The sequence below is a fragment of the Vombatus ursinus genome, unplaced genomic scaffold (assembly GCF_900497805.2).
Source record: "Vombatus ursinus unplaced genomic scaffold, bare-nosed wombat genome assembly UNPS02014825.1, whole genome shotgun sequence".
Classification (NCBI taxonomy): Eukaryota; Metazoa; Chordata; class Mammalia; order Diprotodontia; family Vombatidae; genus Vombatus; species Vombatus ursinus.
The window spans coordinates 7411331-7427477 of record NW_020954603.1 but is presented as its reverse complement, the minus strand read 5'-3'; the positions used below and the strand labels follow the sequence as shown (position 1 = coordinate 7427477).

Here is a 16147-nt window from a genome sequence, read left to right as displayed (position 1 = left end):
CAGCTTATAACTTGATTATGGACTGTTATGTTAGTGGTGGGCTCTGCTCACTTCTAACAGGAATGTCTGACCTGAGCTTTTACACATCAGTCTGGGGGAAGGGGGTCTGCAAGTTTTCAGTGCTCTCAAAGAGATGTCATTGGGAAGGAGGTCTGCTCACTGCCCTTCTGGTATAAGTTCTGCAATTTCCTGACTTGGGTCTGAGTCTGTTAGCTTGTGCATTATTGAGTTTCAGGAAACTGTTGCTGGACTCTGTCTCTGTTAGGCAGATGGGAAGTTCTGTAGGTTCAGAGTGACTGAACTCCTGGCTCCTCTTTGGTCTGGGACTCCTGCCCTGGTTATTCTACTGCAGGCTTACGTGTTGAGTTAAAGGCTAGAACTAAGTCTATTCTCTTGGGCTCAGAGCCCTATAACTACATTTCTGCTCAGAACATAGCTAGGCCCACACTGGCTCGGGACCATGCCTTTCCTCCCTAGATCTGTGACCTAGAACTGGGTAATGGGTAAGAGAAGTGCCAGATGGCATAGCTCCTGTACCCAGTGCTAGTTCAGGAATCCCCCAGGATTTCCTGCCCTGGCACCCTGCCTTGGCCTACTCTCAGTCCCTCAGAGCTGGAATGCTCCATGCTGTTGGCACCATGCACACTCTGGGCAACCCCTTCATCCCCACTGTCAGCAGACCTTTCTGTCTGTCTCCTTGAGCTGCCTTGGGCTGAAGAAATGACTCATTGTGACCTTTTCTTGGCTTTCCTGATCAAAATTCAGTCTGGTGCATTTTCTAGGTCATTGTGGAGAAGGTATGCTGGGTAAAACGTTCCTTCTTAGTCTCTGCCTCCAGATGGTGTCTGACTAGCTATGGACTACTGCTGAGGAGGACCATTTGTACTAGACTGACCAAGGAAGACAGACACCTAGTGCAGACCACAATACTGCAAACTGAGGTCGGATCTAGAGGCAGCTCTTCTGATGGTGGTCACAGCTGTCCAGCAGAGGTAGCTATCCTATGGGCTGGGTGAAACTTCCCAAACTCAGCTCTCCTATACACCTGGCTGGGTACCATCAAATCAATGTCATCCAGGATTCTGGCCAGTCAAGACACTAGCTACAGAGTTCCAAATTAACCACATTCTGACAGAAGTCATTCCAACTGGTGGCACCTTCCACTCAGAGCCCTGGCAGCCCTCCACACTGGCAGTGGCTCAATAGTACCACTTGGACCCTCCTGAGCAGGTTACTTCCAGGCCAGCCCTCCCTCCCCCAGGAGTATTCCTACTTAACATACAATGTGGCCTTTCCTGTTTCTTTGAAGTGAAGTACAGCCTTCTAGAGCCATAGTCCAGTCACAGGTCTTAATCTACAATATCTAAGAGATACCTGAGAAGTCAAGGTGGCCAGCTCCCTGAGTTAGGAGCTCTTGTCTGTTGCCCAAACTTTGTGCCTTATACACAGACTTTTGAGGCCACAGACTTTGCTTCTAGAGCCTTTCTTGGATTGAGGCTTCTGTAAACTTCTGGATACTACTTCTTCCTATGTCATGGCTTCTTTATAGTATCTAGTTGGGTGACTAAATGTAGAGTTTTCTCCCTCTCATACCTGAACTGCTAAGAAGCAACAACTCCACTCTGTAACTGCACAAATAATTTTTTGAACCCAATCACAAAACTTTACACTTACCCCTATTAGTTTCATCTTAAACCAACGTCCTCTACTGTTGGGTAGCAGCAGTCCCTCTAACCTTTAGGCCTTCTCCAAATCACACAAACAGACTACTTTCTGCCTTAAACTTAGTCAACGACAACAATGTTGAATATGTCAGGGGCCAGAAATGTGACTTTTCTGACCCAGGATTTTATTCTTCAGCCACCAATCAGCAAGCTTTTATTTAGTGCCTCCTATGTGTCAGGCACGGTGCTAAGCACTGAGGATACCAATACAAAGGATGAACCTTAACTCACTGCAAGATGACCCTATTCTACCCCATTCTCTTCCAGCACACTGCCCCCTCTCTCACTTTAATCTTTTCGTATCTGCTGGGGGATCCCCTGCTGCCTATAAATATGCCCACCCTGGGGGATCTCTCCCCCCTCTTCAAAAAACCCTCATTTGAGCCATCTGTCCCTGCCCGCTATCAGTCCATCTCTCTTCTCCTTCATTGGGCTAAATTCCTAGAGAATGCCATGCGACAGGCCCCTCCACCTCCTCTCCTTTCACTCTCTTTTGTAGTTTGGCCTCTGACCTCATCATTCAATCAAAACTAATGATCTCTTCACCGCCAAATCTAACGACAAGTTCTTAGTCCTCATCCTTCCTGACCTCTCTGCAGCCTCTGCCTCTGCTGACCACCCTCTTCTCCTCGATATTCTGGTCTCTAGATTTGATGACACTGTTACCTCCTGTATCCCCCCTCCCCCCCAGTTCTGACTGTTCCTCCTCAGGTTTCTTTGCTAGACCTTATTCAGATAATCATGTGGATCCTCTGCTGCCATGGACCCCTTCTCTCCTCTCTCTGTAATATTTCCTTTGGCAATCGCATCAGCTCTCATGGTTTCAATTTTCATCTCTATACAGATGACTTGTCCAGCCCTAATCTCCTGACCCCCAATCTCACATCTCATAGTGCCTAGTGGACATCATGAACTGGATGCCCCATAAACTCAATACGTCCAAACCACACTCATTATCCTTCCCCCTCAAACCCTCTCCTCTTCTTTATTTCACGTTCCTGTTGAGGGCATCACCATCCTCCTCGTCACCCAGGCTCCTAACTCCTCATTCCTTCACACCCCAGCTCCATATCGAATCAGCTGCCAAGGCCCGTCTTTTCTACTTCTGTAGCATCTTTCATAGATGCCCCCTTCCCTCCTCTGACAATGCAGACAGCACGGTCTGTCAAGCAGATCTGTAGGCCCTCATTACTTCTTGCCTGGACTATTTCAGTAGCTTGCTGACTGGTCTCAATGCCTCAGTCCTCTCTCCAATCCATCCTCCCCTCAGCTACCAGACTGATCTTCCTAACACCAAGTCTGACCATGCCACCCTGCCCCACTCCCACTCAGGAAGCTCCGGCGGCCCCGGGACCTCCAGGACCAAATATAAAGTACTCTGTTTGGCCCCTTCCTATCTTTCCAGTCTTCTTACCCCTTCTTCCCCTTCAAGTGTTCACTGACCCAGTGACACTGGCCTGTTCACACAAAATACTCCATCTCCTGACTGAACATTTTCTCTGACTATTCCCCAGGCCTGGCCCGCTGTTTCTCTTGGCTTCCCAGGTCTACCCTCCGAGATGACCCCCACTATGTCTTGGTGGTTTGCATGTCGTCTCTCCCATTACACTGCTTTTTGTCTTTTGCTGTATCCTCAGCACTTAGCAGGATGCTACACACAGATGGTGCTTAATAAATGTTAGCTGACTTGATCTGACTTGACTCTCAAGCCATTTTATAGACCAAGAAATTAAGGTGTGGAGTGGTTAGTGACTTGGCCAAATTCCCATAGCAAGAAAACATTGGAGCCAGGAGTCAGATCTAGGTCCTCTGACTCCTGGGCCCGTGTTCTTTTCCCTACACCATGGGCAGTGCACGCACACACACACACACACACACACACACACACACACACACGACTATTTTTAAGAAGCAGAATGCACACATGGGGTGAGTCAAAGATAATCTCATCCCTGACAGCACCCAGGCAGTCCAAACCTAACACAAACCACCCCTGCCTTGAAAGGCCCAAAATCGTTGTCTTCCTCCTCAGAGTTAGGAAGCCCTCATCAGGACGGTAGACACGCTGATGGAGAAGAGGGTGAAGACTAGCTGGGAGGAGAAGGGTGTGACCTATGCCCCAACAGCATGGGCTAGGAAGGGAGCAAAGTTGTTCCCCTTTGAACTTTGGCCATAAACTGACCAAGCTGCCAGGACTGCCCCAGCTTATGCCCAGGGCACATGGGGCTGCCCAGGAAGCTCCCCCACCCCCACTTCAGGTCAAGATCCCCTCAGCCTAGTATTGACACTCCTGGAAGCTGGAGCCGGCCAAGCCTGCCAGGGAGCTCTGTGGGCAGTCCCTCTGTCCACTGACCTCCCACAGGCCAAGGAGAGAACACAGACTGCACTCAGCTGCAGCGATCTGATCATCCTTCCACCACCACTGGGCAGCAGACCCTACCTGGGTGATTGCGAGGGCAGGAGTTGGGGGGGGATCCCTCTTGGGTCTAAATCCCACCTCTCCCTCGAACTAGGTCTGACAGTCTGCACGGGTCACTCTGCATCTCGGTCCGCTCTTCTAAGCTCCCTGCCCATTCTAAGACCGAGACCCCATAACGCTGCTTGTTGAGAGCTGGTAGCATGTACAGGGAATCTTGGTAGAGCTCCTAAGATGTGGGACTGTCCTGAAAGTCAAAGAGCGGGCTGGACTTCATCCTGAAAGAGGAGAAGAGGCTCAGAGACCACTTACTCCTCTAGGTTATCAGGGAGAACCAAGGCCTCCTCCCAAAACGAGGGAGGAGTACTTCAGCAAGAGACAAAGAAGAAGAATCTGGATGGTAAGAAAGGAATCCTTACCAATCAGAGAGCTGGAGGGTAGAATTCAATTCAACGCAACAAGCATTTATCAAGTGCCTACTGTGTGCTAAGCTTGATGGGAGGCAATGAGACACAAAGACAAAATGGAGACAGTCTCTGCCTCCAGGAGCTTCTGGGTACAGACACAGTGATTTATTGGGGGGGGGGGTGTGCAGAAAGGCCTCCTGGGAGTGGCAGCACATGAGCTGAGTCTTGATCAGGTGTCAGGACGCTGAGACACAGAAGTGAGGTGGGGGCCCCTCATGCGCAGGCAGGGAGATGGCAGGTGTCATTTCATGCAAGCAGAACAGGGCAGAAGGATAGGAAGTCTTCTGGAAAGAGAGGCTGGTGCCAGACTGAAGAGAATTCACCCTATGGCATGGGCAGAGTTTGTGTAGCATGAATCCACTGACATCAAATGGCGCTCAGGGACTCTGTCCTGATTTCCCTGGTAGAAGAAGGTCTCACTGGGGGCTGGTGGGGGCAGGGGAAGAGGACGAGAAACCCAGGGCACTAAGTAACAGGTGTAGGTTTTGTCCCGGGTCTCCCCCGACTGAATAGAAGAAGCATCCAGAAGAGCATGAGGACCCCTGGAGAGGGTCTCCTGGCAGCTGGACAACATCCTCAGACTTGTCACACCGGGTGACCGACCCCCGATTCACATGACTCCACTGGGCACCAAAGAGGACTTTTAAGAAGCCCAGCTCAGGATTCAAACACTAAAGTCCACTATACTCGACCTAATGCTGACCACAAGAGAAGTGAGCTCCCACGGTACAAAGGACGGGAGCCCTTCAGGAAATGACAAAGGAAGCTAGGAATTGTCTGACCTGGGCCCAGACTAGGGGAGAGCATGTTTCCAAGGGGAAGGAGAAGCATCCTTCCACAGACCCAGATTCTGTCAGGAAAGTCAGCACAGGAAGGATGGGACCCTCTCAGAGTGAAGTTCATATGGTGCCAAAGGAACTGATTCTGAAGGAGAACAAGAGGCCTCCAAAAGAGACCAGTGTGGAGCCACGGGGAGCTCACTACCCGGCCTGGATTTGGGAAAGACCTAAACATAGGACGGGAGCCAGAGTAGAGCCAGACGCCTACGGAGAACAGGGCATGGAGGACCAAGAAGGATGATGAAGGCCAACCCAGAGGGCTGGGGTTTGGTCTGGTTTGGTTTGAGTTTGAGCCACACTGGAGAAAAGAGGAGGTTCCGAGAAAGGACAGCCCCTCTCAGGTGTGGGAAGGATGCTCACGGGCAAGTGAGGGAGGCAAGATCTTCGCCTTTCCACTGGCAATGCCCCCACCCCATCCGGCTCCTGGCTTCCCTGACGACTCGGCTCCAATCCTGCCTTCCTCAGGAGCTTCTCCTGCTTCCAGCTGCCAGCGCCTTTTCCTCTCAGAGGACCTTGAATGTCCATGACGATGTGCACAGGGTTTCCTGCAGTAGGACGTCAGGCCCATGGGAGTCACAATTGTGTTTCTTGTAGCCCCAGGACTCAGCACGGTGACCGGCAATGACAAACAGGGAAAGCAGAGAAGCCTGGAAGGACTTCCACAAACAGCCATAGAGTGGAAGTAAGTGGGGCCAGGAAAACAAGCGACACCATGACTTCAACAACATCAGTGGGAGAAATATCCACCACCAAGCCACCAAAATGGAGCCCCAAAATGGGGAAATGAGGAAGAGCTGACTTGGCCCCGAGGGGCTCAGTGCTCCGCAGGCGGGGGTCATCAAACCTGCTTTCTCTCCTTTTCCTCATTCTTTCTTTAAAAGAAAAATCTTTATGATGAGGGATGCTCTCTGAGAGGGGGAAGAAGAGGAATGTGGGAAAATCTAGGTGATATAAAAACAAGAGACAGCACTGAAAGTCTACATAGGACATTTTAAGGTGCAGTAAGTACTCAGCAAGACGGCACCGTGTGGTCCTTGATGAGCTCCACTGGCGAAGTCAGCCAGATGAAGGACAGGTCATTGTACTGAGAGAACTGGAAAGGGTGGCCTGGGGGTCAGTGGCAATGGTCAGTGAAAGACTGTACAGAGGAGGAAAGGGAGGGGAGAGACAGCGAGAGAAAGAGAGAGAGACAGAGACAGAGACAGAGACAGAGAGAGAGAAAGAGAGACAGAGACAAAGAAAGAAAGAAAGAAAGAAAGAAAGAAAGAAAGAAAGGGAGGAAGAGAGAGACAGAGAGAATGCATGCAGGAAGTTAGAAAAGGATAAATATCCAAATTTTATTTTAAAAGGGAACAGAAGACAATTTGCAAACCAGAGGCCAGTTAGCATGATTTCCATTCCTGGGAAAATTCTAAAACACAGTATTACAAAGTTGCTAAGTAAATATCTATAAAGGTAAATAATCATTACATTCAGTCAGTCAACAAGCACTCATTAAGTGCCTACTGTGTACCAAGCATAGTACTTAGCACTAGGGATACAAAGAAAGGCAAGGCTACAGCTCCTGCCCCCAAGGAGCTCCCAGTCTAAAGAAGGAGGTACATCAAAGAAGTCTACAGCATAAATGGAAGGGGACCTCAGAGAGAAGGAGCTGACAGGGGTCTGGGGGGGCTGGAAAGGCCTCCAGCAGAAGGGGGAAGGCAGGGCAGGAGGGGCAGCATTCCAGGCAGGGAGGACGCCAGGGAAAGGGCCTGAGCTGGGATATGGAGTGTCTCGTGCCACTGTCCCTCCGCTGTGGACTGCAGTCATGGCAGTCGAGTCTTGGAGGCTGGAAAGGTCAGAAGGGCTCAGCTTGTGACTGGCTTGGGAAGCCCAACAGCCTTTCCCATTTGATCCTCGAGGTAACAGGGAGCCACTGGAGTTTACTGAGGGGAGGTGGGGGTCAGACCAGAGCAGCTGGAGTAGATGATCCCAAAGTGTCAGCCAGCACAGCCTCACCAAGAACAGGTCACCCCAGACTGCTCTATTTCTGACACAGCCACTAGGATGGAACGCTGGTTGACCGCCTGTCCCCAGAGCTGGGGGACCTGCTTGGAAGCTGTGGCCTAGATAATGGCAAAGTCCAAGACGACACAACCTCTTCCTGCTCTTGGCAGGGAGGGAGGGGACTCTGGGTAAGGCCTGTGGCAGAGCCTGTCAGACACAGACCCTGGTTCTGAGGGAGGGTTTGCGGGGGAGGAGATGGGAAGGGGCTGTGGTGTAAAGCAACAAAAGGCCTCCAGACAACTTGAACAAATCCTGCAGGTGGGGAAACCCAGAACTGAACGAATGGCCAGACCCTGAAGCCATGAGCAGTTCTGTCGTCACGAAAGCCTCCCTACCAAGGAAACAATCTTGGGCCAGTAAAGGCAGAGCAGAAATGGCCGATGAACCTGCAAAGACTCCCACGGACTGATGCAGAGTGAAGTGAGCAGAACCAGGAGAACGTTGTACGCAGTAAATGTCACACTGTGCGATGACTGACTTTGACAGACTTAGCTCTTCTCAGCGATGCAAGGATCTAAGACATCTCCAAAGGTCTCCTCATGGAAAATGCTCTCCACATCCAAAGAAACAACTATGGAGTCTGAATGCCGACCGAATGTTTGCACTCTCTTTTTTTTTGTTTCTTCTTTCCTGTAGTTCCTCCTGTTGGTTCTAATTCTTTACAATATGACTAATGTGAAAATACATTTGATAGGAATGTACACATACAGCCTATATCAGATTGTGCACCATCTTAGGGAGGGGGGAAGAGATGGAGGGGGATAAAATTTAAAACTCAAAGTCTTATGGAAGTGAATGTTGAAAACTAAAACTAACTAAATAAATAAATAAATTTTTAAAAAGGGTGATGGATCTGTCTCTGCCCCCCCCCCAGTCCCCCAATCTTTGCTGGGCCTGCACTCAGCTGTGGTGATCTGATCATCCTTCCACCACCACTGTGTAATAGACTGATTTGGAAAACTGTGAAAAGTATATCATTAAGCGCCCACTTTGCACTTAGCTAGGCTAAGAGCCTAGCTGGCCACAGACAGAAACTAGGCAGCATGAGAGAAGGACCTGAGAGCAACCCTGCCTTAGACACCTACTAGCCGTGCAACCCTGGACAAGTTACTCAAACTCTGCCTGCCTCAGTTTTCTTATCTTTAAAATGAGCACGATAATAACAGCACCTCCCTCACATGGGGTAGCAAGGAGTAAGTTAAGATAATGTTTGCAAATCTTAAAAGTGCGGCATGTGCTATCATCATTATTATTATTTTATTGGAACAAACAACATGTCCCAAGCAGGCTAAACAGAAGACACAGAAAGTGTCTCAATCTCACCTTCCCCCACAAAGGTACCACCTCCATGCTCGTGTTCTCTGAAGTCCCCTTCTCGGGTCACCATCCATCTCTGCCCTGCATTCCCAAACCCTGCTCTTATTCCTCATCTGGGCCTCAGCTCTTTCCCAGGCCCTCACCCTACACTGGCCGCACTCTCCTCACATCCCCACGTGAGCCCTGGGGAACCAGCTCCACTGTCCTCTTTTCCTAGGTCCTTTGCCCTCTCATTCTGTTGCCGATCTTGCCCAACCAAGCCGTAGCCTTGGATCACTCCCACCAACCACTGCTATAACCCCTGGTCACGTTCTACTAAACCAATCTAAAAAAAAATAAGGACACCATGCTGACAGGGTCCACCACAAATTTATGCTCCGTCATCTCAACTGGGCTCTCACTGCAGCAAGGTGTAACGGATTATACCTCCTTAATCCATTCACTATCCCATTTACCATAGCAATGCTTCCAAATCTTCATCCCTCCTCAAACCTCCCATGGGTCCCCTGCTTCCCACCTTCTGCCTGCCTCAGTTTTCTCAACTGTAAAATGGGAATAATCACAGCCCTTGCCTCCTACAGTTGTTGTGAAAATCAAATGACATAATACTAGCAAACAGCACGTGGTGCCTAGTGGACTATACGTAAATGCTTACTCCCTTCCCCCAGAGGCGCCTCTGCAGGCCACCTCTATCTGTTGTCTGAGAGGCCCAACAGCACAGTAACTACAGCTCCTTGGTCCCTGAGGGTGAGAAGTCTGGGCCACAGCAACTTGTAGATTCGCCTTTGGGTTCAAAAAGAATCTGCCTCAGCAGTATGAGGGGGGAAGCGTGGCTCTGCTAAGGTCTCTTGAAGAAGAACTGGGGGTTGCAGTGGGCTGCAAGGCCAGTGTGGTTCCACAGCTGAAAAGGGCAGCTGAGAGAGCCTCTAATGCATTCGTGGGGAGTGGCTTATATTGAGGCTGCTCACTGGGGTAGGATCTTTTTGGATGCCAACTGTCTTGCACTGAAGTGTCGGTGCGCTCTAACCTGCCAGTCTGGCACCATCTGTCACGCAGCGACGTGCCTAGATCCCTGGCATACTCTACTCGACCCCTTCTTCTGAGGTTGCCAGGGACCCCTTCACACGCTCCCTGTAGGACCAGTTACACTCTCTCGCCCATTCTGTCAGACACTTCTCCATCCTTTGAACACAGCAAGAAGGACTCCATTCCACGGCTTTCCTAAAGCCCAGACAAACCATGTCTATGTCTAATGATCTTGTCCCAAAAAGGCAGGGGCATTTCCCACCTGCAGTGAGTGGAGCAAATCCCACAGGAATCTCTCTTGCCCAACCTAGATCCAGGTATAAGCCTCATGGGGCCCCCAGGAAGCCAACACCTCAGAGGCTCAGACCAAAAGTAAGACCCACACATCAGGCTATCCCCAGCCTTCTCCCACAAACCCAGGCCACGATCCATCCATGCCCACTGGCAGTCCGGACAATGTGGGAAAGCCTCTCTGAGCCCCCAGGCCCAGGCCTGGCATGATCCATGAAGGAGTGAGGAAGCAGCTTGCCCTTTGGGAGGTGGGGGCTGCCCTTCACCCATATGGCCCCTACTCTCCTCTCTGCATCCACCCCATCCACCAAGAGGTACAAAGGCCACACACAGGGACTGCCTTTGTACTGGGCAGAGGAGCCTTGGCATCGGCCTTGTCGGGGGTCTAGTTTCAGATTTAGGTTTACTGTATTAAGGCCGGGCCAGCTCTCCTTCTTGAGGGAAGAAGAGGCCTGGACAAAAGGACGCGGGAGGCCTGGCGCTCCACCGCTGCCTTGTTCCCCAAAGGATGGAAACACGAGGAAGAGCCGCCTTAACCTTTCCCTGCTCCCTGAGGAGCAAGCCCATCCTAGAAGCGTGGTCTCTGCCAAGGCCTCGAAAGCCTTTAATTTGATTTCCCTCACACAGGCAATTGTTGTAATTATTCTGATTAGGAATCATTACCCAGTGCAGCCTGCACACCCTGACAGGCCCAACGCCTCCCCGGCAGCAGGCAAGCGGCCGGCAGAGGGGGTGCCGTGCCGGCCCGGCCGCCCTCCTGGAGGAGCGGAGAGCAAACAAAGCCAGCCTTGGGGAGGGCACAGGGCTGAGGCTGTGCAGTTAATGAAGTGCTCACATGCCACAAGGAGCCAACATTTACAGCTAAACAAAAACAAAGCCCCAAACCCACTGGGGGCCAAAGGACAGATGTCTGCTCAGCTGGAAGCTCACCTGGAGGAGGGAGGAAGGAAGAGAAGAAGGAAACAGGAATGAGAGGAGGAGGGGGAGGAAAGGAAAGGGAGGAACAGATAGAGGAAAGGGGAGAATGAGAGAAGGGAGGGAGGAAGAAGAGTAAGGTCAGGATAGAGGAGGAAGGGAAGGAGGGGGAGAAAAGGGGGAAGGAGAAAGGAAGGAAGAAGGAGGAGGGGAGCAGAGGAAGGAGCAGGGGATGAAGATGGGGAGGAGGAGGAGTGTTTGGCAGCCAGCAGAGCCACCCCCTCCCTTCTCCCCTAAGGGAGACCCCAGAGGGGCCAAGAGGGGCCAGGAGGGCCCACGGGGGAGTGGTGATCAGGGCCTTGCCTGGCCCGGGTACGGCTTGGCCTCCTGCCACTGAGGGACCCCCTCTCTGACACATGATAGTGGATAACATTCTAGTGAAGCCATACTTGTAATCTCCAGAGGAGAGGAAGGAGGAAGGAGGAAGGGTGGTCAGAGGACAGGAAGGAAGGGTCCCCAGACCTACCTCAAGCACTTGCTGGAGACTCGGCTGGCCGTCCACCATGCCTTGGATGATCCCGGTCAGCTGCAAGGAGAGAAAACACAGCACACTGAACCACCACAGGCCTCCGAGGAGTGCCTTACTTCCTCAAGCACTTGCTGTGGCTCTCCATTGCCTAGGGTATACATTTAGAACTCCAACGAATATCTGAGGCCCTCCCATCCACAATCTGGCAGCAGTCCACCTTGAGACACTCTGCGTTCCACCCAACAAGAACCCTAGCTGTCTTCTAATTCCTGTTCTGCCCATCCCCTTTCGTCCTTCAAAGCCTCACTCAACTGCCACCTCCTCCAGGAAGCCTCCCCCAGCTGAGAGTGCTCTCGCCTCCTCAAGTGTCTAGAGCTCACTCACTTTGCCCCTGGAATGATGACACTTGCAAACACATCCTACCCCACCACGAGACTGTAAACTTGTCTTGGGCAAAGAGCCTGTGGTTTTCTACCCTTGTGTCCATCTCCTCGTGCCCAGGGAGCTCTCAGCCCAAACCCCGGCACAAGCCCTGGTATGGTCCTTCTGTCCTACACGGGAGCTGACTCCACGCACACAGCCCTGTCTACAGAGAGCACCGAGCCAGTGCTGGCAACCACCCACAAGAGAGTGATGGCCTGCCTTCTGTTCCCCCAGGCAACGGGGTATCTGCACACTGGAAGTGCCCGTGCATATGTGTCTATGAGCATGTGTGTATAGTGAGTGAGTGCAGGTCCAGGTACAGAAGTATGGCTCTACTCACTCTACCTTCTTTTTAAAAGTTTTGACATATTTTGTTTTTATATCCTATTTATTTCATTTTTTTGGTGAGGCAGTTGGGGTTAAGTGACTTGCCTATGGTCATACAGCTACTAAGTGTCAAGTGCCTGAGGCCAGATTTGAACTCAGGTCCTCCTGACTCCAAGGCCAGAGCTCTATCCACTGTGCCACCTAGCTGCCCCTATCCCATTTGTTTCTAAATATAATCCATCCTAATCCTCTACCCAAAAAACCATTTTAATAACAAAAAAGGAAAAAAAGGAAAAAGAGTTTAGCTGAGCTAACTAGTGTTTTCAACACTGTGTGCTAACCCACAGTCTCTACTCCTACAAGGAGGGAGGTGTGTTTTCTCATCTATTTGCTAGGGCCAAGCTCTCAGGTTTTTGCATCCTTAGAAATATCCCAAGAACTGCTGCCCCAAGATTAAGGGGCATCCCAAAACTACCCTGGGCTCTAGATAACTGGAATACGAGCCCCAATGGGTCTGCAGTTTCTTCTTTCTACAAACAAATGGAGGTTGGCCTGCTCCCTACCCGCCCCTTCACCCCCATCCCCTCGGTCTTGTGCCTGCACACTCTCAGAAACTGACCCACAAGAAGCCATGGCATAGAGGATGAGGAAGCAGAAGCAAGGTCTCCACAGACAGCAAAAAGGAAGACTTCTAGATGGGGAAACTGAGGCAAGTAGGCCTACAAGGCAGAGGCAAAATGAGGAGCCCTAGCTCGTGCTCAACATCATAGCTTCTGTCTATGGTCCTGCCTCAGCAGCCACTCCCCACGAGCCTGTCCTGACCGTCTCAGGCCAGGCTTGGAGCCACAGCCCCTATGATGTCACCCGGAAGGGACCGGAGCCAGGGAGCGGGGCAGAGAAGTCAAGATCAAATACCAATCAGGCTCTGTGTGCATGTAAAGAACACCAAAGACCTGCCGGGGAGGGCAGAACAGGCTGGGCTTTAAGGGGAGGATTCTTTTGGCGGCGACTGCCGCCCACCATTGTCACCACACTCCTCCAGGTGGGCGCCTAGAGTTCATCAAGTCTTGATTAGGTGGAATCTTAAAGAAGTGGAGGGCCAGGGCCACTCCATTTTATACTCTGGAAACTGTTTTTATATTAATCTGTATTTTAATTGGGTAACAGCGGCTGCCTACAGACTTCCCATGGTCGAACAGGAAAATAAATTAAAAAGATTAACGACACCGTTCTTTTCCTCCATTTTCACCGGCAGCCTGTTCTCACTTCACAAAGTCCCCTCTGCACCCTTTCCTTGCCTGGGAAGCCCAAGCCAGAGGGTCCAGGCCGAAGGCAGGGCTGAGGCTGGAGGACCTAGGGAGAGCCCCAGGGAGGCAGAAGAGGCAATCCCAGGGTCTCCTCACCCAGGGAGCTGGATGAGAGCAGCAGCCACAGCTTCCGTGCCCACAGGCCACACTTCTCTGGGATTCCCAGAGCTCATCTGACACCCGTCATCACAGCCCCCATTTCCTACACTTGGGCCACAATGCTAGTCCCCTTCTCTCCGCACTGCCCCTCTCCCAATTGCTTGGTATTTCCTTCATCTGCTTTTTGAATTTACTTGTCTATTAATAAGAATGTCAGCTCCCTGGAGGCAAGGCCTGCTCCTCTGTGTCCCTGTTTCCCCAGCACAGGGCCTGACAGAGGAGGAGATGCCTGATAAAGGCCAGTCAGGTGATGGTGTCAATGGTGGGCACCCCATCCCACTGGTCAATGGTTAGGGACCCACAGGACCGTAAGACTAATGGTTCCCCCTGACCTTGTCGTAGTACCCCACAGCTGGGCTGCCAGTTAGTCTAGGCTGGGGCTGGCCACCACGGCTTCTTCCTTCCTGACTCTACTAGTCAGTCAAACATGGATTAAGCACTGACTATGCGCCAGTCACTGTGCTAAGTGCTGTAGATACAAAGAAGGGTAGAAGACAGTCTGCCCTCGAGGAGCTCACAGTATAACGGTGGAGACACGTGCACATGAGAAGTATACAGGACAGGGAAAAAAGGGGGTAATCAACAGAGGGAGGGCGCTAGCAGCAGGGGAGACAGGGGAGGGCTTCCTGTAGGTATCATTTTAACAGGGACATGAAGGCAGATGGGGAAGCCCGTGGCCAAGGCGAGGAGGGCAGACGGTGAAAGTACCCAGAGCTGGGAGACAGACGCCGGGTGTTCTTGGACCACAGACTTCGTGAGGGGTAGAAAGGGGGAAGGGGGAGGGATGCAGCTTACCAAGGGCTTTTATGTCACACGCTGGAGGTGCTGAGTACAGAAGGGGATGACATCTCTCCTGGGCAGTGCTAGAGATGTCCCTAGATGAGGGACCCTAGGCCTGAGCCACAGCCCAAGCCAGGGAAGGGGAGCTGCTGGCCCTGATCAGAGTAATTCTCAGCATTGGAACCAAGCAGGTCTGAGTTCCTGTCATCCATTCTCCTACAAGGGCCCTAGGGGGTCAGGTGGGACCACTGCATGATCCAAATAAGGAAACTGTGGCCCAGAGAGGTGAAGAACAGCAGGAAGGACCAGGAGGTACCTTTCTGAGAGGGGGCTGGGAGGAAAAGGCTGGCCTCCTTGGGACAGGCAAGGAGACAAAGAAGCTCTGGTTTCTGTAGGTACTTGGGGAGGGGTCCCAGGGGAGAAGCATAGCTTCCTAGGGCCCAGCCAAAGCCCAGGTGGAGAGGTACTCAGAGGGAGGAGGAGTGGGAGAGGCCACAGCAGGCCCCTCCAAGACAGCCCTGAGCGCAATGAGGAAGGCAGCCCCTCGGCTCTGATGCTCCAAGGCTGATGTATGTCCGCCTGGTGTGAATGCAGTGCCTGAGGAAGGTGGGAGAAGAATGGGGCCCCACGGTCTCCCCAGGAGGTTCCCAGGCCAGGACCTGCTCACCCTGGTAGAGGGCAGAAAGATCCCACCTCTGACACTTAGGAGCTGTGTAAGGGACCACAAGCCCCAGTTTCCTCACCTGTAAAATGTCTAGCACCTGATCCTAAGGTTGCTGGGAGGTCGATCTCAATGGGATTGCACCTATTGAGAGCTCCATGAGGTCACTGACTATTATTACTATTACTACAAATAGCAAGAGCTATTCGAATTACTACAAATTTCTAGAGCACTGTAAAGTTTGCAAATCACTTTGCAAAGATCTCATTTTGTCCTTACAACAACCACAGGAGATAGATGCTATTACTACCCCCATTTCACAGAAGAGAAATTAAGGGTGAGAGAGACTGGCTCAGGGCCATGTCTGGTGCTCAATCCACTGGGTCCCCTAGCTTATGGCCTCGCCTTACATCCCTCTCCCTGCTGCTGAGCCTGCTCCCTCTCGTCTGGATGAAGGGCATGGGAGCCGAGAAGCGGGCCCCAGACTTGGCCACCTCGGAGCAGAGCCTGCCTGCCCAGCCTCCCGGGGTCATGGTGGGGGCTCCCGAGGACTGCTCCAGAGCCTGCCGCAGAACCTCAGTCCCAGGCCCTGGGACTCAGAGCAGAGGCAGCGGGCAGCAGCCACCGGAGCCCAGCCTCACTGCCAGCATCATGGCAGCGCGCTGGGCTTTCTCCTTGCAGAGTTTATCTCCAGCACCATCGTATTCTGCCGGCAACAGGGAGACAGTTTGCTGATTATATAAGCACTTGTCTCTGCTGTACAATCTGACAATCAGGCCTGCTCTTTATTCCCAGACAAAGAGACCAATAAATCTCCCCCTTCCTAAGTACAGGTGTGAGAGACAAAACCCTTTACTGGCATTTAACAGAATGGACACACACACACACACACACACACACACACACACACACACACACAC

At 51.8% G+C, this 16147-nt stretch overlaps 1 protein-coding gene across 2 annotated transcripts in view; it reads right to left on the bottom strand.

The window, feature by feature from the left end:
- Positions 1 to 16147, bottom strand: part of ERI3 (ERI1 exoribonuclease family member 3) — a 194888-nt gene that overhangs the window by 121313 nt on the left and 57428 nt on the right. For both annotated transcript variants that reach the window (XM_027837918.1, XM_027837917.1), the window contains one exon: positions 11568 to 11627. In XM_027837918.1, the coding sequence (XP_027693719.1) occupies positions 11568 to 11627 (60 nt within the window). The remainder of the gene's footprint in view (positions 1 to 11567; positions 11628 to 16147) is intronic.